This window comes from Marmota flaviventris, chromosome 1, assembly GCF_047511675.1.
Source record: "Marmota flaviventris isolate mMarFla1 chromosome 1, mMarFla1.hap1, whole genome shotgun sequence".
NCBI classification, from domain to species: domain Eukaryota; kingdom Metazoa; phylum Chordata; class Mammalia; order Rodentia; family Sciuridae; genus Marmota; species Marmota flaviventris.
The window spans coordinates 9,506,060-9,531,566 of record NC_092498.1 but is presented as its reverse complement, the minus strand read 5'-3'; the positions used below and the strand labels follow the sequence as shown (position 1 = coordinate 9,531,566).

At 37.7% G+C, this 25,507-nt stretch overlaps 1 protein-coding gene across 1 annotated transcript in view; it reads left to right on the top strand.

Moving 5' to 3' along the window:
• The first annotated feature begins 545 nt into the window (after nt 1–545).
• Cntnap2 (contactin associated protein 2) overlaps nt 546–25,507 on the top strand; it is a 1,323,006-nt gene continuing 1,298,044 nt past the window's right edge. The window contains exons 1-2 of the mRNA XM_071605412.1: nt 546–555; nt 941–1,051. Coding sequence (XP_071461513.1) covers nt 546–555; nt 941–1,051 — 121 coding nt within the window. The remainder of the gene's footprint in view (nt 556–940; nt 1,052–25,507) is intronic.

Sequence of the window (25,507 nt, the reverse complement as noted above, 5' to 3'; positions counted from 1 at the left end):
CTTTTTTTAAAATTCATTTATAAGAACACTTAACATGAGATCTACTCTTTTAACAGACTTTTAAAAAATTATGGTACAGTATTATTGTCTATATGCACAGTGTGCGCACATCAGACCTTTAGAACTTACTCATCCTGTGAACTTACTCATCTGGAATTTTATACATGCTGATTAGCAACTTCCCATTTGTTATTTTTGTAGCTTTGATAAAATTACTCCTTGTCATTCTTGCCTCCATTTCTAATTTTCTTGGGAGATACAAGATACCAAATTTTGTTGTGCAGACATCCTCAATTTTTCTTGCAGTTTTAAGATAACAAGTGTGAATTTGGCTCCTTAGGAACAATGTACTTTGCCATAATTCTACTCCTGAAAATCATAAGATAGAATTGTTTCTGTGACATTTTATAATTATCATAATTAAGTCACCCAAATTCTGACCCTTTGTCAAATATCATTTATTGATTTTAGAGTTTGTACATTATTCAATACTTATTTTAGCAAGTGCATATCAATCATTATTTAAAGAGTTTGATTGGCCAGCCATGTTGGCACGTGCCTACAATCCCTGCAACTCTGGATGCTAAGGCAGAAGGATCACAAGTCAAGGCCAGCCTTAGCAACTTAGTGAAAACACATTACAAAATAAAAAAAATATGGGGCTAGGTTGTGGCTCAGCAGTAGAGCCCTCGCCTAACATGTGCGAGGCCCTGGGTTCAATCCTTAGCACCACATAAAAATAAAAAAAATAAATGTATTATGTCCAATTAAACTAAAAAATAAATATATATTTTTTTAAATTAAAAGGGCTGGTGATGTAGCTCAGTGCTAGAGCACCTCAGAGTCAATTCCCAATACTGCAAATAATGATGATGATGATGATGATGATGATGATGATGATAATAATAATAACTTCATTGAATCTCTCTTTTCTTTTCAGAAAAATGTGATGAGCCACTGGTCTCTGGGCTTCCCCACGTAGCCTTCAGCAGTTCTTCCTCCATGTCCAGCAGCTATTCTCCAGGCTATGCCAAGATCAACAAGCGAGGGGGTAAGGCACATTTTCTTTCCTTTTCTAATAAATGTGTTAAATAAAAATGTGATTTTTACGACTATATTTTAAAATGTGTATCATTGGACAACAGCACATAGTAGGCACCCAAGTCCTTCTTGCCTTTCTACTAGAAGACCCACAAACACAGTGAACTTCTCATAGAGCCACTATTGGAGAATAACAGAGGGAAATCTAGGCTTTAAGTGGAGATGATAAGTCAAAGGGTAAGAATTTTGAAGTCACTTGCGTCAACAAAGTCAAAATAATATAAACATTCTGAGTTAAGGAAATTCTTTTTAATCAGAAAATTATTGACAACAATGTTTTTAAAATTGACTCCTAATATGTGTACCATATATGAAAAATAGTACTATATGTTCAGAGATATTGTTCTTTTTTATTAATGTGTGAACAGCTTCGTATGAAAATATAGATAAATAAAAATGAGACCTTTATGATTTTTCCCTCCAGTGCACAGCTTTGTTATTAAAGCTGTATAAAAATAGTTACACATTTGCTTGAATTTTGAACCTTAAAATCACAGTATTCCTTAGCTATTGTCAATTTCAAAGTTGACAGTATTTCATAAAGAGTAAAGAAACACAATTAGAGGAAGAAACAGAAAACTCACTTCAAAGGAATACTGATAGAACTATCAATAGATGGCAATTTTAAGAAGAAATAAGCAATATTTTCTTGGGTAAATACTAATTGATATTAATTGATCTTGGGTAAATACTAATTGATCAAATACTAATTGATCACCATTTTTTTTTTAATTTTTTATTGTGGGTTGTTCAAAACATTACAAATTTCTTGACATATCATATTCCACACTTTGATTCAAGTGGGTTATGAACTCCCACCTTCACCCCATACAGATTGCAGAATCACATCAGTTACACATCCATTGATTTACAAATTGCCATACTAGTGTCTGTTGTGCTCCACTGCCTTTCCCATCCTCCACCCTCCCCCCTCCCCACCTCTCCCCTCCCCTCCCCTCCTCTCTCTCTACCTCCTCCACTGTATATTTTGATTCAGTTAAAAAATTTAGAATGGAAGTTGCCAGGTCTGGGGAGGGGTGGGAAAAATGGAAAAATGTTGATTGATAAGGGACAATGCTTAAGTTAAACAGAAGGAATAAGCCCTGTGGATTGTTGAAGAGCATGGTGACCATGGTTTCTAACACTGTTTTTTTTTTTTTTTAATGTGGAAACTTCTTGAAGAGTAGGTCTTAAGTGTTCTCACCACAGAAAATGTTCACTAAGTGAGGTGAATATACTAATTAGCTTAGGCTAATCATTTTGTAATGTACACATATAGCAAAGCATCATGTTTTAGACTATAAATATATAATTTTTTGTCAGTTTTACCATAATTAGGTTTGGAAAAATAGGAAGTACTAAATAATAAAATAGTATTAAACCATAGCCAATTCAAGACCCATAAAGTAAAAGGGAATAAATATAGAAGAGTAGGAAGAAGGGACAGAGGAAGGAGAGAAAGGACCATTAACAACATGAGAAAGAGAAAATCCGGAGGAACTTTTCTAAGAGGAAGAGGAAAAGTAATAAAAATAGCATCAGGAAAAGAAAAGAAGATAGTAGTGATTTAGTAAGACCAAAAAGGGACAGAATATAGATATGGAAAGCTAGACCACTATACACAGAATATTTATGGAAATTTATAGATGTGTGAAGAGACCAGTTATGGTTTGGATGTGAGGTGTCCTGTCAAAGCTCACATGTGAGACAATGCAAGAAGGTTCAGAGGAGAAATGGTTGGTTGTGAGAGTCTTAACCCAATCAGTGGTTTAACACCTGATGAGATTAACTGAGTGGGAACTTGAGGAAGGAGGGGTGTGGCTGGAAGAGGTAGGGCATTGGAGGTGTGCCTTTCGGGTAGATAGTTGTGTATGGCAATTGGAGATATCTCTCTCTCTCTCTCTCTCTCTCTCTCTCTCTCTCTCTCTCTCTCTCTTTCTCTCTCTCTCTCTCTCTTTTTTCTAATTATCTCTGCTTCCCTCTGCCAAATTCTTCCTGCATGATGTTCAGCCTCACTTTGAACCCTGAAGAATGGAGTCTGCTGTCTATGTATTGACAACTAAATAAATTTTTCCTCCTCTAAGAATTTTCAGGTCAGATCTTTAAATCACAGCAGCAAAATAGCTGACTAACATAAGCCCTTGATCAGTAATAAGACTTGGGGAGAGAGAGACACAGGCAAAACAGAGGGATGTAGATAACAACATGGTAGGTCTGCTTTAATGACATTGTTAGTTAGATCATCTTTGATGAGCATGAGATAGTTGGCAAGTTACTCTTACTATTTTTTACCAGAAATTCTGCTTGAAGATGCTGATGTAATGGAGATGTTAGTTTATTCCTCTTCCATAAAAGATACTAGATACAACAAAAAAATGAATAGTGATAGAAAAACATGAAACAAGAAGCTGACCATCCCCACATACTAATGCTGCAGAATTTCCCAGCAATATGAAAGCTGCAACAAAATGTAAAAGATAAAGGAAATAACACATAGTCCAGGCACCAAGAGGATAGCACATGCCCTAAAATACCTGTCATGATGCTGAAAAATCAGCAATAATGTTAATGCAAGGAAGCCAAGTCAGAAAGTGTTGATTCCGGAAATTTGGAAGGAAATACGACTGAAGACCATGACTTGCACAGTGCATTGGGGCCTCCGGTTATATTAGGCACACACACTTCAGAAACATGAATGACACCATCTAGTCAGTGATAAGAAAATGAAAATAAACAATGCATAAGCCTTGGCCAAATAGCTGGTCTTGAGCAAGGGATCCTTTCAGTATAACTCTGTGTCTAATTTAGAAATTAGAGTTGTATGTCAAATAAAAATGGTATAGACACAAGAATGCTAAAGAACCAGATTGTGGGGATTACACAGATGTGTGCTTTTAGATCAGGGAGCACCACATGCAGAAACTTTAGTTTTGAATTTGTGTTGTCTTTTAATTTTTAGAAATTAACATTTTATAGAACAACTGCTTTTTGTTCTCATTCAATTCTAATGAAGTTATATTAAAACCTGTAGGTGTTTAAGTGTACAAGATGACATTCTAAATTACTTAGAGACACTTGTCTATTATTTACTCATATAAGTAGAGTGTGAGATTTAAACAAACTTTTAAAATGCTAATATATTTTTAACCCAGATGGTCAGATTTGAAGAATGTGTTAACTTTCATTATAGTAGTTTTCTCTGCAGTTTATAGAATCTATATAGATTCTACATATATATACTATATAGATTCTACATGTGAATGTGATATATATTCATATATGTGTGTAGAATCTATATATATTATATTTAAAGATAGAAATAAAGATGGATGGATAGAATGCATTTGCAAATGGAACATTGTTCAAAAGCAAAAGACTATTTGAAAAGATGCAGTTTCTGACTCTCTGACCTGCAGTTCCTCTCTCTTTGACTAGTGATAAAATGGATTTGCATGCATCAGGGTGGAAATCATACTGGGGGAGAAAATTCTGTCTCTCCGAATACAGCAGGTTATTACTTCAGTATGGACCATTGTGACAACATTTGTTCTGCTGGAATTTTACTTATTTTTGGTTTTCAAAGTGATATACTATGTTGGTACATATAACAACTTTGTCTATTCATATGTGCTATTTACCTAAGTGTTGCAGACTCTGGGGTAACAAATGCTATGCCCCCCATCCTGCCTTCAGGCTGCTCTGCCCCTTCTTATACAAAAGACTCACATGTGTGAGGTCAGCGATGACTGGTCATGTTGGTGTGATTCAGAGAAGGTGATATCAGGAGGAGGAGTATATCCTCTCCAAAAAAAAAAAAAAATAAGAAACATAGAAAGGAAAGTTACATGTGGTTGTTTTAATAGACAACAAAGTTTTCTCTTCCATTAGAAAAGTTCATAGGCAAATGCCTTTGGGAAAAATGCCTTGTTAGGTGAAATTCAGGCTAAGATGTATATGACAAATAACCCTTACTAATGCAGAATGCAGTATTATTTTTAGTATAGTGTGATAGTAAATATCTGAATGACCAGGGGAAAAGGCAGCAGAGAATTCTCAACAGAAGAAGAAGAAAACAGATTTATGTAAGAGAAGCCAGGAATATTGGAGTTGCGTTTTTGTACTTCACTGGTGGCGAATCATCTGACATTTACACTGCGCAAGCATCCAAAAGTGAAAAGATCACATTTGAACACAGAAAGAAGTTGGCAACTTAGTAATTATACAAATACAGAAAAGAACATATTCTGCTCAGCATTGTGTTGATAAACATTGACACCAAGTTTTATTATTTGCTTAAATTATATTCCTCAAATATATTTTAGAGAGAGACTCTATGTGTTTGTAAATCCATAGAAAAGCAGAATATGAATGCAAATACACATTTAGATGACAGATTGTCTGTCATGCATTTCTTCATTGAGTTTAGTTTTTCAGTCCCTGCAACCCAAATTCATCTGCTGTAACCTTGATATCAGGGGCTGGTACAAAGCTGGGAAAGATGTGATCTTTGGTGGGAATCCAAGTGTGACTCCCACATCTTTGGAGCCACTGTTTTTAGATTTTTTTTTTGTTGTTGTTGTTGTTACTGAGGATTGAACTCAGGGGGCACTAGGCCACTGAGCCACATCCCCAGCCTTGTTTTTTATTTTACTTAGAGACAGGGGTTCTCTGAGTTTGCTTATTTTTTTGTTCACACCTTCCTCATTGATTTGTTCTGATTTGCTCTTAACTGAAGAAGCCCTCCAGATCTTGTGTGATTGTTAAGTACATACCAGTGAAATTTGTTCCTCTTTCCTAGGTTAACAAAGATATTAAACCCTTTAGAGTTTTAAGAACACTCTCACTGTTTTTAAATTTAAATAGCATTTTCAGATTATAGCACGCTGTTGTATGTGTTCTAAGTGTCTCTTGACTTTCACAGCAACCTTGTTAGACAAAATTGTAAGTCAGAGGTGCCGTTTTCTGCTGTATTATAGAACATTGGAAACTGAGTGGTATATAAAGGAAATTTAATTGGTTGATGGTTCTAAGTCTGGAAAGTCCATGGCACAGCACGAGCCTCCACTCTGCATCTGGTGAGGACCTCTTCTTGTGTCCCCCATGGCAAAAATGGAAAGGCAAGCATGCACGGGAGACACAGGGGAAGGGGTCAAACTTAGTCTTTTATAAGCCGCCCACTCCCATGATAACTAACCCACTCCCATGATGTAACTAACCTACTCCCAGGGTAACCACACCACTCCCATGATAGTGGCATGAATGTCCTCATGGGGGCAGGGTGCTCATTACCTATACACCTATTAAAGGTCCCACCCCTCAACACTGTTGCCTTTGCATATGGAGAATCCTATTCTACCTCCAGGGGAACAGGCTTGTGCCATGTGGTCCTTTCCTCTCTGCCCTAGCCTGGTCTCCACTGCTGACCCGAATCTCTCTGTTGTGTGGTGTGATGTCGATATGGCAGTTGCAGGGACTTCTGGGGGAACCACGGTCTGGTGTGTAAATAAGGCAAACGCAGAAGAGGAAAGCAGGTGCTGGTGAAGACATGAAGGCAGGAGACCTGGGGGTCTGCATGGAGAAGCAGAGGAAAGTCCCTGTCTTCCTTCCTGGCTCCCCAAGGGCCCTGCTCCCAGTGTGCTTGACCTCTGCTGTGCTTCTGCCTAAAGTCTGTGACACACTTTCCAGATCCTAATATCCACCATCATTTGCAGAGCTAACTTGAAGACGTTTTCTGGCTTGTTACCCAAGTACTCCTGAGGAAGAAATAATTATTATTAGCCCTACTTTATAGATTAGAAATGATAAATATGGAAACCCCAAGATACACTGAGTATTTAAAATTTAGACTCTGAGGGGGCATAGCTGGGGACCAGAGTTACAGGACAAGGACACAAATCCATGCATTCCACTAGAACCCAACAAACTTTGTATTTGATTTCACCATATGATGTGGTATCACTGCAGGATTTGATTTAGACTAAAGGTAGAAGTTAAAATGAGGCTGAAGATTTGAGTAAACCTGTCTCAGTGTCCCAGGTGATGCAGACTGAATGGTTTTCTTTCTTTCCATCCCGTGCACTCACGTTCAAGTAGTAGATCGCCCACTGCCTGCTGCTCACCTCAGAGATGTTTCCCTTTAGATTTTCTTCCTGAGTATGTTCTCCTATTTTAATAATGTATCATTTTCTCTATTAAACCCAAGGGCAGAGAGTGGTGGTAGTGTTTTCAAGTTGTTTCCCCCTTCTTTCCTTCAGCAAGGATGATGGGTTGTACTCAGAGGCCACAAAATTAACGCTCACTTCTAGAAGGAGGACGAACATGGTGGACATCTGGAAAGGAAGATGGGATGGGGCTCTGGATGACCATGCTTGTCTTAGGAAAACCACAATCTTTACTTTCCCTTGAAAGACACCCCTGAGGTTCACAATTGTCACGCTGACTTGATGTCGCAGCTCCTTCATGTCACCTCAAGTTTCTGCTTCCTGTTGGCCAGGGGAGAGTTTAGTAGGTAGCAGGTTGGTAGCTCTTCTCTGGTCCATGTGGCTCAGCAACTTACTTTCTCTCTCTCTCTCTTTTTTTTTTTTTTTTTTTTTGTACCAGGAATTGAACACAAGGGTGTTTAATCACTGAGCCATACCCCTTGCCCTTTTTTTATTTTGAGATAGGGTCTCCCTAAATTACTCAGGGTCTCACTAATTTGCTGAGGCCAGCTTTGAACTTGTGATCCTCCTGTCTTGGCCTCCAGAGCCACTGGGGCAAACAGTGTTCTTAACCCTGCTGTTGACCAATACTGATAGTGCTATTTCAAGGAAACACATTCTCCCCCTTTATGCAAACTTCAACTCACTTGTCCCTTAGTCACATTTGCAAAGACCTCCTTCTTCTCTCCTTTCTAATTGTTCTCCCCTTTCAGAAAGCTCTATGTATTCAAAGGCTCTGTCACAACTGATGAAATCCAGAGCTGTGGCTGATATGAGTATGTTCTTGGGAAAACAGCCACAGCACTTCCCCAGGACAGCTTCCCCCTCAGAAGCACTGGCGCCTCCTGCTGTGTTCCTCCAGGTGGTCTCAGTCCCTCTGCTCCACGTGGCCCACTCATGGCAGTCAGAATATGCCACACTAGGCTGTGTTCTTGACTTTTATTAGGAAGTTCTTCCCTCACGATATAACTTCAAGACTTAAATTAGAAAATAGACTTATTACGGGCATGCAGGCAGGGATCCTCAGGGAGTCCTGCGACCAGGTTCTTGGCATCTAAAATAAAGAGTTGAGCAAGATGTGAGGTTGGCAGGCAAGGCAAAGGTTTATTGAAAGTGAACGTAACACCCTAAAAGAGTGGAGTGGGAGCTGTCCAATAGCCCAGGGCACCATCTACACCATCTCCTCTCCTTTCTATTTGATGGGCACCTTGATTGACACCTCAGCATGTCATAATCTCTTTTCTACTGTGCATACCTAAGTTTCTTGCCTTCCTTTCCCTTCCCCCCAAATGCACAGAGGGGGAGCAAACTGCGATGCTGATAATATGGCAACTAGCCACAGGTTTACTTAAGGTCAGTTCCCTGGAGAGTTAGGTGGGTGATAACCTCTCTTCCTCTTTTCTGTCCCTTCTGCATGCCCTATCTCCAACCAAATTAGTGAGTTCCTGTTCTATTTTATAAGCTGCCATTCGACTATTTTTTTTCTTTTCCCTCTTTTTTTCTCTACCATATAGTATTTTTTTTTAATCTGCTCCTTTCCCCACTTAGTGATAATTTGTGCTGAAATATGAATTCATTATTGAAGTGCTACCTCTCCTAGGAGCACTTGCCTTTTAAGAACAGATCCTTGGTAGCAGAAAAATCCAAAGGACTGATTTTTTCAGTGTAGCATTTCAAGATATTTGACATTCCTATCTTTCCTCACTATACTCCTTCATTTTCATATCACCCTTCGGAAAATGCCTGCTGAACAGTGGAAAGACAGTGGCTTGCATCCCTGTGTGACAAGGTTGCAATTCTGAACTGAGGTAGGACAGTGGAGGCTGGACACCAGAGGAATTTTCAGAAAGCAGGTTCATTGACTGCAGGATTCAGAGGTGGCTCTGGCTTAAGAATTCTTCCTCTGAACCAAGATTTTGAAAATTCTTTAAACTTTATACTCAATGGGGTGGGGGTTGCTTGAAGAGTCACATGACAAGTACTCTCTGTTTCATCCTATAGACCAGACAGAGATTTCACAATTTTTTTAACCAAGAAAACAGAAAATATCTTTTTGTACAACAATGCAGACTAACTTTGTCACACCTTTTGTGTACAAATTTGGCATTTACAGAAAAAGAGGAAACTACCAACTACAATAACCTCTGCAGACATCCTGCTGATCTGACAAGAGGTGAAGCTTAATTATGGCAAGGGTCTCTTGGGTTGGGGTACCTGGTCTACTTCAAATTCACCATAGATGAGAATGATATTAGTCAGTTACATAACCTTTCTGTATTTTACTTTCTTGATTTCTTCAACTACTATGAAATTTATCATCCAAACCAGGAATTTTGACAATTGAAAAAGTAAAATTTATAATTGCTCCAAGAGGAGCATCATATTCCTAGCGATCTGGTCCACTTGCTTATATTTTAGAGTAAAATCAATCATACAGTTTATCAGAGCTGTTGCAAAGCTTAAAGAAAAATAAGCAACACAAACTGTTCTGCATTTAAGTATTAGTGTTCTTCCCACAGTAACCCCCAGCTCCTAAAAGCAACAGATAAGCATATATAAAGTCAAGGATTGCATGAATACTCTTATCATTACAAAAGCAAGACCTTCCTGAGAAGTTACTATTAGAATTGTGTATTGGCCAATGTATTAGTGTTTCTCATCATCATTTAATAAAAATCATTATCAAACTACTCTAAAAGTTGATAAATTAATGTTTTAAATAATTGTTAATGATTTTTGCAAAATTAGGCAATTATATACATTAAACTTAAATCTGCCCCAAGTCTTTTCACCTCAAACCCTTCTCAATTTAAATGAGATTATATCAGCAATTTTTCAAGTGTTGTTTTATTCTGATTATCTTATTGTCTTTTGAATGTTTTAGAAAATATAGATCTTATAATACCAATAGATTTTTTTTTTTTACTTTATGGTCCTTAGAAAAAATAAAATATTGTTCGTGACATTAAGGAAAAGTAAATTTTTGTTCCTTAACATCATTAATCTGAATATAAAAAATATTTTGAATTATTTCTTCTAAGGATCTCACAGTCCTTATATCCAGTTGTTGAGTTGAATGAGAACTGCCATTTAATTCATATTGTAAATTTTGATTTATCCTTTTTGACTTAAATTCTCAAATATAAATTGGCATTTTACCTTCCTCAGAACCCTTATAAAATTAAGCATGTAATGCATGAAACATTTGTATCATTAATACTTATTAAATGATACAATGTTAGAAGCATATTTATGAGGCAATGATTCATATGGTTGGTTTGGATGTGGCTGTTTGAATTTGCAAATCATATTGTTATGTTTCTTCGATAGGGATCAAATTTCATGATGCTGGAATTTCAACACCTTTGCTTTTGTTCTGCCCATAGAAATTTGGGCTAAGTTTTTTACTATTTCCCATAGAGTACTGTTTTCTAAGCCACATAAAGCTCATATGTATCATCAACACAATTATATACATATATTCTCAATCAAATCAGCTCGACGAATATTGTATTCTGTGCCCGCCCACTGGAGAACTAGGGGTCCTCTTATCCTGGAGCATTTTTTAGGCCAGCAGAATACAACTTGACTGTTGGAGCTGGTTTTATGAAATTTAGTTAAATACTGTGAATCAAGTGTTTTCAGTGAGATATGTTTACTCTGCATAGATATAGCAGTGTGTCCCATGATTTCACTTCCGTGTTTCTGAAAGTTCTGACTGAAAAGGCTGTCGGATAATGAATATGATGATTTGGGGTTCAGCACAGTAAGCTGGAGTGTGTGGGGAGCCACCCCTGAGCTATTTGAGCGTCTTCACTCAGCCTTGGAGCCAAGGAGATTTTGGTTTGGCATTGCAAGCTATTTTGTGGCTCCTCCACCTACTGGATTGTACAGTGTACACACGTGACCTCTGGCTAGGAAGACTGATCTAGTAGCTCTGGAGCAGGGCGTGACCCTTTGGGAACTGGGCAGCCCACCTTATATCTTAATTGGCTAAGAATATTCTGTAGAGAGCCTTTGAAATTCCCCCATATAAATAAAGCAAATGAGGCTCTCGCTCTCTCTTTCCTGCCTGGAAGCTCCACCCTTAAGGTCTAAGAGCCCTCCTGTCCTGCTCTTTAAAACTATCTTCTGTGTCATGGGGTTTTTCGCCATATTTCTCAGCCAGCCCATGCCACAGGGGAACCCAGCTTCTGTCGTCTGTGTGGTCCTGGGGCAAGAGGAGTTAGTTGGAAAAAATGAGTTTTTAGATTTTGGACTTTGAAGATGAAGAATTTTTTAGTTAATTATTCTTAGGAAGCTTCTATTTACATGTATTTGTAGCAAATTTTAAAGATCTTAGTATTTGCCACTGAGAACATCATAAGCTGGCTTAGGATGGATGATAGTCTATGTTACACAGCTATGATATTTTAAATGGCTCTGGGATACAAAGTTTTTAAAACTCTGCTTGTGTCACAACATTAAAAGCCAACTGTCTAAAAAAAGGAAGGAACTTTTGAATAATCAATTATGAGAGTGTGTTTTGGAGATCTGCTTTAAACACGGTTAGTATACATGAGTTGAGATAACTTCACCTCTGAATAAGCAGAGAAATGCATTTAAATAAATATCGACTTTGGGAAGATGTGAACAATAAATCTACCTTGTAGTTTTTCTTGATAAGGATCTAGAGTTCCCTCTTATACCAGGAGACAACTTGGGCCACTTCCCACCTTTGTTCAGTTGCTGAATTACCTCACTTCAGCAATGAAAACCTTCGCCTATCATTGCTGATTCTTAGTGGGCTAGACCATCTCCCTCAGTCCAGAGAAATTAGCCAGGATACTTAATTGAAAGCCTCCATCAACTGAAGTTTCAGCAAAATGCATTTTTCGTTCTAAACCATTCCACAATATATAAAAATGGTATGTTTTAGACATTGTTTGGGTATCCTTGTTACAGTTTTCTAATTGTATTCATAGGGGGATACTGTGTTTTTCACATCTTAAACAGGAAGGGGAATTTACAGTATCAGAAATTTAATTTAAAGATAGAACTGACACAATCTCAAAACACTTTAACCCAATGCTGTGCATGTGCTTGATTTTCAAAGAGCATTTTCTGAATGAAGAAATATTCTTACATATCTATTGCATAATTGTTCCACAAATTTCAAAGTTAAAATGCCCATAACTTCCAAGTAGGAATGATTTCTTAGACTGAATATTCACTAACATTTGCTTGTTGTAAAAAATTATCTAACAAATTACTCTCTGTTATAGCCAGTTGGCATCTTGACTATATGGAAAATGAGTAACAAGAGCAAATACAATTATCATTGTTTTTGTATTTTTTTAAGAAAATGAAATATCAATTTTTTAGTATGAACAATCCGAAAACATCCCTGATGCCACCTTTCTCCCCAATGCTTTTGCTACAGTGGAACTGGAACCCTCAGGATAGTGATGCTGAATTGGTAAAACAAGCCCCTCTTACATCAGGATATTTACTTCGCATGTGAGGCCTTTGGCTTGAGCATGCTTATGGGTGACAGAAACCTCCTATCTGTTCTTGTCACCATGTCCAGGCCATAGGAATGGTTCCATGTTCCCTTGTAGCAGCCTGGCCACAAGAAGAGGCAAAGGCCAGGAGTGAGCAGGGCAAGTCCACTGTGGCCATCTGGGAAGCTCACGTCTACTGGTTGGTGAGTGGCACTGAGCAGAGCCCATTCATTAGTAACTGTCAGAGCCCGAGCAACCCACAGGAGAGATGCTCTTCACTGTACTTAAACCCCAGATTACGGTGGCTGTCTTCAAAGGAGTAGCTCTCCAGTCTTCAGCATCTCCTCTCCTATAATTAGAAAAACTTCCATACTTTTGTGCCTGTTTGTTCCTTTTCTTTACTCATCAAGAGAAGAAAAAAGCTACATTATCTCCAAGACAATTGGGAAGACTTCATCTAAGGCTGCCCTATTAGCAGCTGGTTAGGTCATACTTATTAGAATGAATGGAACCTTGTCTTAACACTCAGCAAATTCATCTCTTTTTTATACATTTTCTTTAGGACGAATTAAAATAGAAAGAAAGAAATGCTCTTTCTTTTATACTCACACCTTCCAGAACTAATTCTAAAAATATTGTCCCCTTAACAAATCAAAGCAGCCCAGCCTTGTTGCAGTTTCCTTTGCTGTACACTGAAAATGAGCAATCAGCATTGTTTACCCATCCCTTGCTTTAAAAGTGAGATCTATGTTTGACAGGAATACTGCTGACAATAAACCATGACATTTAAGACCATCTACTTTTATTGTGTATGCCTTTTTAACATTAAAATGTAAACACAAAAACATAGAAGTTTCTATTCCCCAGATTTTCACCCAAAGGTCACTTCTATTTTGGTTTTTCTTAGCTCTTTTTATTTTCTTAGCAATGTAAGGAATTCATGTTTCCTGTTTTCATTTTGCTTTGTTTTTATTTTTAGTAGTTTCCGGATTTTTCTTTGTTTCTGTTTCACCCTTTAAAGCCAGCATGGATATGCTATTTATTGGAGTTGAGGAGCTTTGTGAATTATACATGTTACCTCCTGCAATCAGGAAGACCATTCTGAATTATTTTATATTTTAAAGGATTGGTGCCAGGGCACATTGATAATTAATAACATAATTAACAGTGTTTTGTGGATTTTCCCTAGCCAGTGTTCGGGGCACATTTGTATTTAAATGAATAATGGGAAATGGGGAGGGGGAAGGTTGTTGTTTGGTTGGTTGATTGATTTTGTTTTCACTTCTGACTCTTTGCTTAGAGTACCAGGTAAACTTTATAGGATCTGCTATGAAGCTGATGAAAAGTGTGACCAACACCCCTGCTCTTCCCCAGAAGGTTCTAGAGAGTGGAAATTAAACCACATGCTACTGTGGTCAGCAAGTTTCTGTGGTTAGTGTCCTGAGTGAGCCTCCTCCTTTTAGATTCTGATAAGGCCATGCATTCCCACAGGATCATGCAGGGCTCCCAGAAGGAGAATGATTAAACTTCAGAAAACAAGGAGAAGACACAGGCAAAGCAGAAATGATGGCCTCTCCTTACTGTGGAGGGCTGGCAGCTACATCAAAGTCCCAGGAGGGCAGAGAGCCATCAGGAGTCACTCTGGATCCCACCCCACCTTGACTGCGACCCTGATCCCTCCCTACACTGTCTGTTTAAGCTGTCTTAAATTATAAGCAGTCACCTCTGGTTCTTGGGATTTTTTTTTTCCCTTAAGATAAATTGCTCTTTATACATAGCATCTGTTTTTTAAAGTCCTTGTTCTTCAGTAGTACATTTCAGGTGTCACCTTTTTGAAAATCCACCACCAATGGCTTGATGAGCCATTGGTAGTTCCAGGGTAAGCCAGGCTTTTTCTACCTCAGAACTTACTAGGCAACCATGTGTCCCAGCATATCCAGCATGTAGGATGGTGTGGAGAATTGAGTTAAACTCACAGAATTGAAATACGTGCTGCATCTACATATCATCTCATCTGATCCCCGCAAAATCCTTAGGAAGGAATTTAGAAGTGACAAAAATGTTTTATGGCTAAGAAAGCAGATTCAAGAAAATTTAGATTACCACCTAAGGCCATGGCTAAAAGACACCAGACATAAGCATTTGAAATGAAATCTTTTGACTCCAAGATTACTGGCTGCTGTGTTCTCCATATGTGCTCTCTGCCTACCTAAGAGCTCTTATTTTGGGAAAAATTAGAATGATGTTCTAGTTGGTCATAAAATGTAGCTAAATATACCCACTTGTATACCAAAAGAATGCCTCTCTATTTCATTTCTAGGAAGAATAGACTGACCAGAATTTTTATTCAGAATGGTATGGTGATTTCCAAGAATGATTTTAATTCTTGTTTTAAATCATCAAAAATCAAAAGACATTCTTTTAAATTTTTGCGTGCAATCTTTCTAAAGACACAACTTTTCTTCCCTCCACTCTGAGCTGGTAGCAGAATCCAGACTTGTTCGCTCTTATTTCTGCATTCTTCTGATGTGAGGTTGTTGGCACAGACCTAAGTGTCATTGAAATATTACATATGTGAGAACAGCAAAGACTGGAGCCAAACAATGAGCCCAAGTTTCCATCTTCCAGAAAAGAGTTGAAAACAAATGCTGAGGTGCAGCAGCAATATGCTAGCATCTGACAGAAGCAATATTTTTAAAGTTACTAACAGTCTTAATATTCAAAACACACATGGAGAAAAAGCAGTAAATCAGTACAAAGTGAAAGGAAATGAATAACAGAAATAAAACTCAACCACAAAATAGAAAGTTTCTTGAGATCTGCTAGATGTGCCATAAGCCAGATCTATGTTTGGTGTGAGAAGGGAATAACCTAGCATTAATAATAACAATATCCCACTATGTGATCATTATCAGTCATGGAATGTTTGCTACCATTCCAAAGAAAGCATTGACACGGTTTTATTTTACGTTCCCTTTTGTTATTGTTTAGTGGAATGGAGCATACTGTCTGAAAAATGAGAGAGGTACCAGGGGAATTGATTCAGTTTCCTTCCCCAGACTTCCTTAAATCAGGTGTTGGATAAAGTGTGGCAAATAATTCTTTGACCAATTCTTTCAAAGTTAATATTATTGTTTTACTCCATATAATTTAAAGTTTAATGGATAGAAAGTATTTTTCTAAAGGTGTCAGAGAAGTACAAACTGCCATTGATTTATCTATTCAAACTGTGTATTTGAATTTCTACAATTAAAAGGAAAAAACTGAAATGGATCATATTTTGAACAGCCAATGGTGTTTTTTGGAATAGCAGTCACCAGGCATCAGGCAAGAGGAAGAGGCAAAGCGAGTGTGACCTGCCCCTGGCCCATCTTCCTCCTCATCTGTGAGTTCCAGCGCTCAGCAGTGGCTGGCCAGACTTGAAAGGAAACAGCCAGGTGGCCAAGCTTGACGGATGCTTATTGGTGATGTCCAAATAATGGAATTTCAGCCAAAAGACTCCTTTATGAACATGATTTGGTCAGTGATTCCTATAGAGATGTCTGGAGATCTGTGGGTACCTCCATCTTCATCTAGCACCCTGTGGACCTACGTAAGGAGGTGTGGGTGGACAGAGCCAGGCATGGCAACCAGGACTCTCTCTGCTCTTTGAAGCACCAGGAAACAAGATGCAGAGAAGAGAAGGCATGGTGTTGGTGGGGTGAAACAGAGGGAAAGTAGATGGCGTTTTTGTTCATTTCATGTTAATTTATCGTGAGTTCTTTGGAACTTTCTTTTCCCTATTGATATGATATACATTTGAAAATACCCAGTTCCCCTTAGCAATTTGTCAATAATATGGCAAAGATTCGCTGAGGAGTGATAAACAGGCAGGATGTTTTGTTAACAGCCTGAAACATGTTCATCAGCTTCTGAAATGTCAACAATTTAAATTCAAATAGATTTCTCACTGAGACTAAAAATATAAAACGCTGTGATTTTATTTCTGTGTATTGGATTAGTCTTGATTTAAGGTTGCTTTGCTCTCAACTCATGGGGATCCCACTTTGTCACTTTTGGGGGGGAGAGGTGTGGATTAGTTGGAATAGAAAAAAAGTGAGATGGATTTCTTTAGAAGCTCCGAAGTGTTATCTGTGCTGCTTCACACTTGACCATCCTGTGACAGAAGGCAAAGACAAGAAAATAAAAATCCTGTTGCTGAATGTGAATTCTACGTCTCTCTGCAGTATGGAGTAGTACAGTTATTCATATTTCAGGCACCTCAATTAGACATTCATTATTCATCAACACTTCTGTAGCTCTGAGTTATTCAGGCTGGGAGAGAACACTAGCAATCGTTCTTGCTTTTTATCTGTGGCTAAGACATCTTGTATCTAAAAGGAGGAGAAGAAAAGTTAAAAAGAAAAACTGCCTGTAAATCTAAATTTTACATTTTAGGTAAAATAATTCCAACAGAATCAAGCACAAGGTTGACCTTGTACATTGGCCGTGTTTTGTCAGAGAAGCAATCTCAACAAATAGGTTATCAGCAGTTCTGTTAGAGTGGAAATAGGAGCTAAGGTAACAATGTTGATCCCTTTAGCCACAGGCCCCTCAAGTAGTTAAAATATGCAAGGTTCAGCCCAAGATCTGGAAAGGACTAATGGCCAAGACTGTGTCAAAGAAAAACTTGAAACATTGTTTAGATAAGAGGAAATGAGGCAGTCTCATTCCATCAAAATACATTGAGCGGAGCACATGCATCAGGAAAGCACATTACTATAGGGACTTTAGCATCTACAAAGCCAGCAAAGAAAAATTTTAGATGCTCTGAAATGGGCTCATCACTATGATAGTCTTAAGGATATTGGTGAGGGTCTCGAGCCCAAAATTTGGAGAAGAAATAGAAGAAATCAAAAAGGACAGGGAACTTGTCTAACTCAATGAAAACTATTTGGGAAAGCACCAGTAATTTTATAATATTTATTTACTGTCTGTTTTCAGAACATAGTAAAGTCTATGTCAGTGCCACTTTATAAAATATAAGGTGAGCCAAAATATGTAATTTTGAAGTATCCAATGACTGTGTTTTTTTAAAAAAAATTAAAAAGAAAGTAGGTGAAATATATTTCATGATATTTTATTTAAACTGCTTTATCAAAATGTTGCCATTTCAATGTGCAGTCAACATTAAAGGCATCAAGAATATATTTTGAATTTTTGTATTAATATTTTAAGAACTGGGAGTATTTTATACTTATAACATATCTCAGCTTAGAAGCTAAATTTCCATCAGCGATAAATCATCTGTATTGAGATGTCATAGCATTTATGATTGAAAACCTAGATTCATGTAGTCCAGTGGCTTCCAAAATAATTAAAATGTTATCCAATAACTGAATGGTTGATTTTTAAATCTAAATTTGTCATTTAAAATAAAATAAAAGCCAGATGTGGTAGCATATACCTGTAATCCCAACAATTTGGGAAGCTGAAGCAGGAGGATTAGAAATTCAAGGCCAGCCTCAACAATTAGTGAGACCCTAAGCAATGTATTGATACCTCATCTCAAAATTAAAAAAAAAAAAAAATAGAAAGGGCTGGAATGTGCTTAGTGGTTGAGCACTCTTGGGTTCAATCTCTGGTACCAAAAATGATACAGAGAGTGACACATAAAGATGAATATACAAGTGAAAACAGCACACAAAGATAGGTACTCTGATAATAATCACAAAGTAAGTATATTTTGTCATTTAAAAATCATGTTGTATACTAATAAAAATTCAAACACCTTAGGGAATTAAGGAAAAATAAATAAAGAGAGAGGTAACTATTCATTCTTTTCTCACTCTCTCAGACATGTAATAGTCTCTCTAGACACATGCCAATACTCAGTAGTCCTGTGTATTGGTCAGCCTTGGTCCATGTGAAGGGTGACTCTGGAGACTTGCAGTACATGAACACATGTGGTGGCACTGATTTGGGAGAGTGTCAGAACTCAATTATAGCCAGAGGGGGGGGACAATGGAGTTAAAGTAATTGAAGGGCTAGGAGGCCACATGCTAGACCTCCATCCTTGGGGCCACTTCATCTCATCAGATAAGCAATAATGGTAGAGGCAGACAGGACATGGCTGCTATTTATCTTTGGGAATCCTTTAGAAAAGTCGAGGACTGGGGAGCTCATCTTGGGTATCTGAGACATAACATCCAGTGCCGGCTCCAGCCTTGGGGCCAGCATGGGGGCTAATGACGAAGGCCAGCCTCTGACCCACAGATGGATTTCAGCAGCATGAGAGGGATTAGGTTCTGAAGCCCACAAAGAACCAGCAATGTGTGGAGCCCAGCACCAGTGTGCTCATAGGGAAACAATTTTGAGATAAAAGTTTTATTTACCATTGTAGAACATAGAACCCTGGGATCTGCCTTTCTTTCTTTTCCAGAACATGCTATAAGCTGCTGGTGTTTCATGGGATTATATTGGGGTATATTCAGCCAAATCTCTCCCCCTGGGCGGTAGAGATAGAATAACTATGCTGCTCCTGTTGGGGAGAGCGGGCTAGGATCCTTTGTGTTGGATAACTCGGAGAAATACCATGAGTTTAAAGGGAATGGTATTCTCTCAGTGAAGACTGGACTAAATGCATTTGATAGTCCGTTTCTTTTTTTTTTTTCATCTGTAGTTGATTTTTAATATTACATGAAAAAGAAACATATTTATTTAAATATTGTTTCCAATCTTGCACTGCTATTTTTAGTACGTAAGCATAGAGCTCTGATACTAGAAAATAACACCCATAATTAGAATTGATAGATTCTTATCTCCAACTATTAGAAGAAAAAAAATTTAAAGCCTAGTCTGAGAATTTCAACATTTGAGCTGAGTTTTACAATCTACAGTATTTCAATGCTGTTGGCCTATCTGGAAAAGTGCTCAACCCCTACATCCTGGCAAAGAAAGAAAAAAGATACAAATTATCCCTAACTTAGATAGGGATATCTGAGCCAGAAAGGAGCTGTTTTGCATCCACTGCTAATGTTGAATATTAACAGATTTCCTAAAATTGAATTTTCTGTATTTTAAAGTTAACTACTTTGGCCATATCTATCAGTGTGGGACTGGATTCTATCTACCAATCATCCAGGCTTTCATTTAGAATGTTTGTATTGTTATTTGAAAGAAATACTATAATTTTCATATGTGCACACATGTTTCCATTTGTGAAATGTAATCTTAATAATAAAATTTATATCCTATCAGGAATCATTCTAAACATTTTAGATATAGTAACACTTAATTTTCACAAAAACTATTTCTAGCAACTACTATTATTACTATCATGTTTTAAAGTAAGATAACTGAGGCACATAGAATTACATTCATTGGGATAAATTGTAACAAGTGTCATCATTCAAATATAAGAGAGGTTTATTTCTCACATATGAGTCCAAAGTGTGTTTATAGTCAGTGGATGATTTTGGCTTTACTTCATGATATGAAGGCCCAAGATACTTCCATCTTGTGGTTCAACCATCATAGAGGGCTTCATTGTCAATGGTATCCAGCAGCCAAAAGAGGAAAATAAGAGTGCAAACCCTTGTTTATAACCATAGAGGAAAAGTTTGTTCAAGTCATTGCATATGCATAATTTCTATTAAGTTTAGAGGGATTGATGCTTAGAAGGTGACAGGAGACATCATTTAATAATTATGAGAGAATGCATTCTTTAGCAAGGATAATGTATCTCATTAAAAATAAAGATCATTCAATTATTTCACTATTGAAAAGTATCAGTGTCATAAATAACATGACCCTAAATGACATCAGTTGTGATTTAAAGTCTCTAGGTGGAAATTAAAGTATTAATAGTCATAAGGTAGTTATGATTTTGCAAAGGTTGGAAACTGATATTAGATATTTTTTTATCTATCTGTCTTGTGTATTGGAGACAGGATTAATACCACAATGTGATTCTACCTATAACCTGGAGTATCCCAAAGCTGGCAAAATAAGCCACAAGTATTATTTCAATTATTCATCTAGAAAGAAAACAATTATTTCAAATTAGCAAAAATGTATCCCAAACATTATATTCACATACATAAAGCAAAAAAGAATTTCATCTTTGAAAATATTTATTTTGAAGCCCTTAAGAGTATATTATTTTTTTTTACCCTATTAACTGAGTAATGTCTTATCTGTTCATGGAGTTCTGCTCTAAATTGCAGCCTCTCTGAATATGACCTACCATGTTATGTGCTGTAGTTACAATAGCCAGATAAAGCAGAAAGCAAGGGCACCTGTTGCCTTTAAATTTTCAGTGAATTTTTTTAAAGAAAATATGCTAATTACAGACATAATGCTGGTATATAAATAGAGCTCTTTTCCCCTAAACTCTGAGCATTGCTGACAAAACATCAATCATCATGATAAAGAGCAATCTGTTATCTCTCATAGCAATGTGAGGAATGAGAATATAAGTAGTAAATATTGGGTGTCAAATATGAGCCATGCTAGCGATGTTTTAAACAGTGCAGTTCTGTATGTTGATGTTTGGCTCCTGCTAAGCTAATTCTCTGGCTTCCACCTGGGTTCTGAGTTTACTTGGTGTTTCCAACAGAACACTCTTACATTCTTTAGCAAGGATAATGTATCTCATTAAAATCAACATTTAAGATTCAAAACGTTAAAAGGACCAAGGGATTTTACTGAGAAGATGAGGATTCACATGAAAATAAAAATGTTCTTTTGGGAAATTAGCAAGGAGATGAGAAATGAGCTGCCACGAAGTCAGGGTGCAGCCTTCTGGCCAATTCCACCGATTCTACCCTTGGCTTAGCTCCTACCTAGGAAGCTCTGAATGCAGTGACCTCACAGAGCAGGAGTACTTAGCTCCCATAAGTCCTTCAGTCTTCCAGGTGTTGGTTGATTTGCCAATTTCCAGGTTCCCCTCTTGTTCAGTCAGGTGGGTTCTGGGAGGTTAAGTACAATCTGAAGACCAAAAAAAGCACACGTGGAAAATATCCTTGGATAAAGCTTCATTGCCCACACTTTCTGGGCCAGTAATCCCAGTGATTGAAAAATACCCCAGGAAAATGCTGCATATTTTTATCAGAAGTTATGTATAAAAATGTATGTAGTAGCATTGTGTGTAATAGCCAAAAAAAGGAAATGATCTAAACATCAACTAATAGCATCAATAGGAAAAAGTAGGCTGTACTATAGATAATAAAATACAATTCAAGTTTCAAAGGAAATGCACTACAAATAAATATGTATGATACAAAAACTATAGTGTTGATTAATGTTAATTCACACAAGAATATGTAGAGGATGGTTCCATTTACACAATGTTCAAGAACAGATAGAGCCATTCTTTGTTTAGGAATGTATACATATGTGGTGATATCATAAGGAAAAGAAATGAAGGGTATTTGCTACTCCTAAATTGGAGGGAGGAAGATGGTATTGAGAGATAAGCAGGAAGCTTCAAAGGCGCTGATAATTATCTATTTTTTTAAAATTAGTTGGTGGGTTCATTCTTAAATTGGTCGTGTGCTTTCTTTTGTTTATGTTACTGAAAAAGTCACTAAAAATCTATAATGAAAAACTTACTCTCCTGCTTAAGAGAGAGAAAATGAGTTGTGGGTTCCTTCTGGTTTACTCGGTTATAATATATTCACTCAGTAAGTGCTTGAGTATTGATCAGAGCAAGGAGTTATTGTAGAAGCTCAGGAAATAAAGATGAATGAGATCTACCTTCTGGAAAAGAGTTCTGTAATTTAAGAAGTGTTGTTTGACTTCTCATGTTAGAAACACAGCTTGGCCACTTAAAAGGAGAATAACTTTGGAAAAGGTCATTAGTTTCCTTAAAACTTAATTTTCTCATCTGTTAAATGGAGGTAACAATGCTGACTGCCCTGTTCACTTGAGGCTTACAGGAGTCAGTATATGAAAGGGCTTTGAGCAGAGCACAAAGTGACTGCAGAGCCCACTAACAAAACTCTTCCTTAAACATGAATTTGGGATTACACTGAAAAAGTGTGGGCCTGCTTCATTAATAAGAAAGTACTTATTAGTTTTGATTTGTGATCATTGATGGATCCAAGGTGAATCGTACATTTTCATCAGGGAAATTAGCAAAGGAAAATCATGAACATGGAAAAGCATGACAAGGTGTGTTCGCACACGTTGGAAAAGACTGTAGGGGAAGTGGCAATAGGTATTTTAATCTCACGTGGGACTGGCTCATACCAACTTAAATTTGTTCAGTATCTTTCAAATTATTGTATCATATTATACATGAATACATGTACATTATAAGCCAATTTCCAAAGAAGTTGGATAGCATTGAGATTAGTCAGTTTCCAACGATTTCAGAAGATACTGAACAAAAATACCCTTGCTATATTTTATGCCAAGTGTGCGAGAATAACACTCAATGCAGCTGAATCCTTTGTGCACAATCACTGTAGCAGTTAAGAGCAGAAGGATTTTGAGTATGTATGTAATTCAGAGCCTTTTCTTAGCACTGACTAGTGGTGCACTTTTGTGAAAATTACTCAAGTTTCTGGATCTCTGTTTCCTCACTTTAAAACAGGGATCTTTTGTGGAGAAGACTCAGATTGTCCAGATTGAGTGAATTAATATGCATATACAATTTAGGATCATTGCTGACACATTATAATTGCTAATGAGAGTAATTATGGGACTCAAGAAAATGTGTTAAATTTAAAAAAATTAATATTGAATAACAATATATAATGATAGTAATGTGCTACATTTTGATACAGATGGAACCAATTCAAATTTTGAATAGGAGAAGAAGCAATTGTAATCATCCCACTAATGTAGGACATTCTTTTTAATAAGTATACATGTTTTACTCTCTTAGTCACCTATCATTCAGGGTTCAATTGTAATCAATAGCAGATATATTAGCTGTTTCAATAGAAGGGTATTTGCCAAAGGATATAGAGAGTTGAAGAAGTTTCTGGAGAGCTGGATTCAGGTTTGAAATGCTACCAGCAGAGCCCACAGCCACAGCACAGGGCTCCCCAGTGAGGCAGTACTACTCCATCATGGCCACAGACACCAGAGGACTCTGGTACCCCATGATGGCCACCCTCAGAAGCCTGGGAAGACCAGCTGCCCCAATACCAATACCACCCTTGCCGAAAAACCAATCCTGCCCAGCAGCTGCTCCCCACCTACTTTCCCTTAAAATGAAAGTCCTGATCTGGTTCGTCTTCTTCACAGAATTTTAGCATCATGTCTCTGCTCTAGCTGCAAGGCAAGCTACAAAAATGAACTTCTGAAAGTCTGCAAACATGCTGGTTGTTCAAAGTTGTTACCTGGCCACCCAGACAGGAAGACTCATCAACCACTCCCAAGAACTCTTAGGACCTTATTTAACTGACAGAGGTGACCAGCAGTTGATATGTCAGTTGTGAAATTGAAGAAGCATTCCCGCTGCTTGCGGATTTGAACTACTAGGTAGGACTTATCAGAAGATACAGAGAACAATAAGGCTGAATTTTACCACCCTGAATTTCACAGGGAGGCAAGAAAGGCATCAAGAACAGGGATCCCATTGTCATGTGCAGTATGTGAGACATATTAATGAATATCCTGAAATCACAATAGGAAACTCCCTTCTTCCAAAAGTACAAGGAGAGGCTATGTTTAGGCCATGGAGCAAACATTTGCTGAGGACTGTTCACAGCGATTATAAAAATATAAAGTTATATAAAACATAAACTTAATCTGTGTTGTACAGAAATATTACATATTGTCTAGACATTGAAGACGTGACTCTGAAATGCAAGATTTTCATATTTAAGAAGGAAATGCATGTGGAAATGTGCAGAGACTGTTCATGGTGGGATGGACTGTTCAATTTGACTGAAAAGTTGGTGGGTCCAGAAATGTGGTAGGATGTGTTGAATGTGATCATAGAGAACTGGGGTTTAACATTCAGAGAGTGGACAGAGTGGATGCTGATGTGGTGGTTGACCACTAGTGGATGTGAGATGGGCAGGAGAGGCCAATCCCAGTGACCATGCCAGGAGGTCTGAGCCCCACTCACACCCCTGTGAAGGTGAGAGGAAACATGTTCTTGGGGAAAGAATAGCTAGCTTAGATAAAACAGATGGAGTTTAAGGTATTGGATTACTTTTCTTTTACCACATAATCAATTACCACCGACTTAGTGGCTTAAAACACCAGCTCACGATTCTATAGGTCAGAGGTCCAGGTGCACTGGCTGTGTTCTCCCCCTCAGGTACCCTCACAAAAAAGTGAGAGTAAATGTGTCCTGAGTTATTTGGTGGGTCTGGGGCGATGGCTTGAGCTGGTTCAGATTGTGGCTGCATGAGTTTCTTGGGGCTGTAGGTCCCTGTTTTCATTGCAGTGGACTCTCCCTCACTCCACATCTCTCAGGCTTTGAACCTCTCTGACTTCTGCTCTTGCTTGTGGGTTGAGGAAACTCTGCCTCTGGGATGTAATTAGGCCCTCCAGAATATTCTTCCTATTATAAGGTCAACTGATCGTATCGTGAGACAACAGAGGGTCATCAGACTGGACTGTGGAGAAGCACTGAGGTTGGAGATGGGGATGTAGGAGTCACACTCTTAGAAAAGAGAGGAAGAAAAGTGATTGGAAGGTTACCTAGCTTGAGAAAAATGAAACACTGTAGATACTACAGGTAAAAAGAAAATCAAGTCTTAACAAGAACATGTAAAT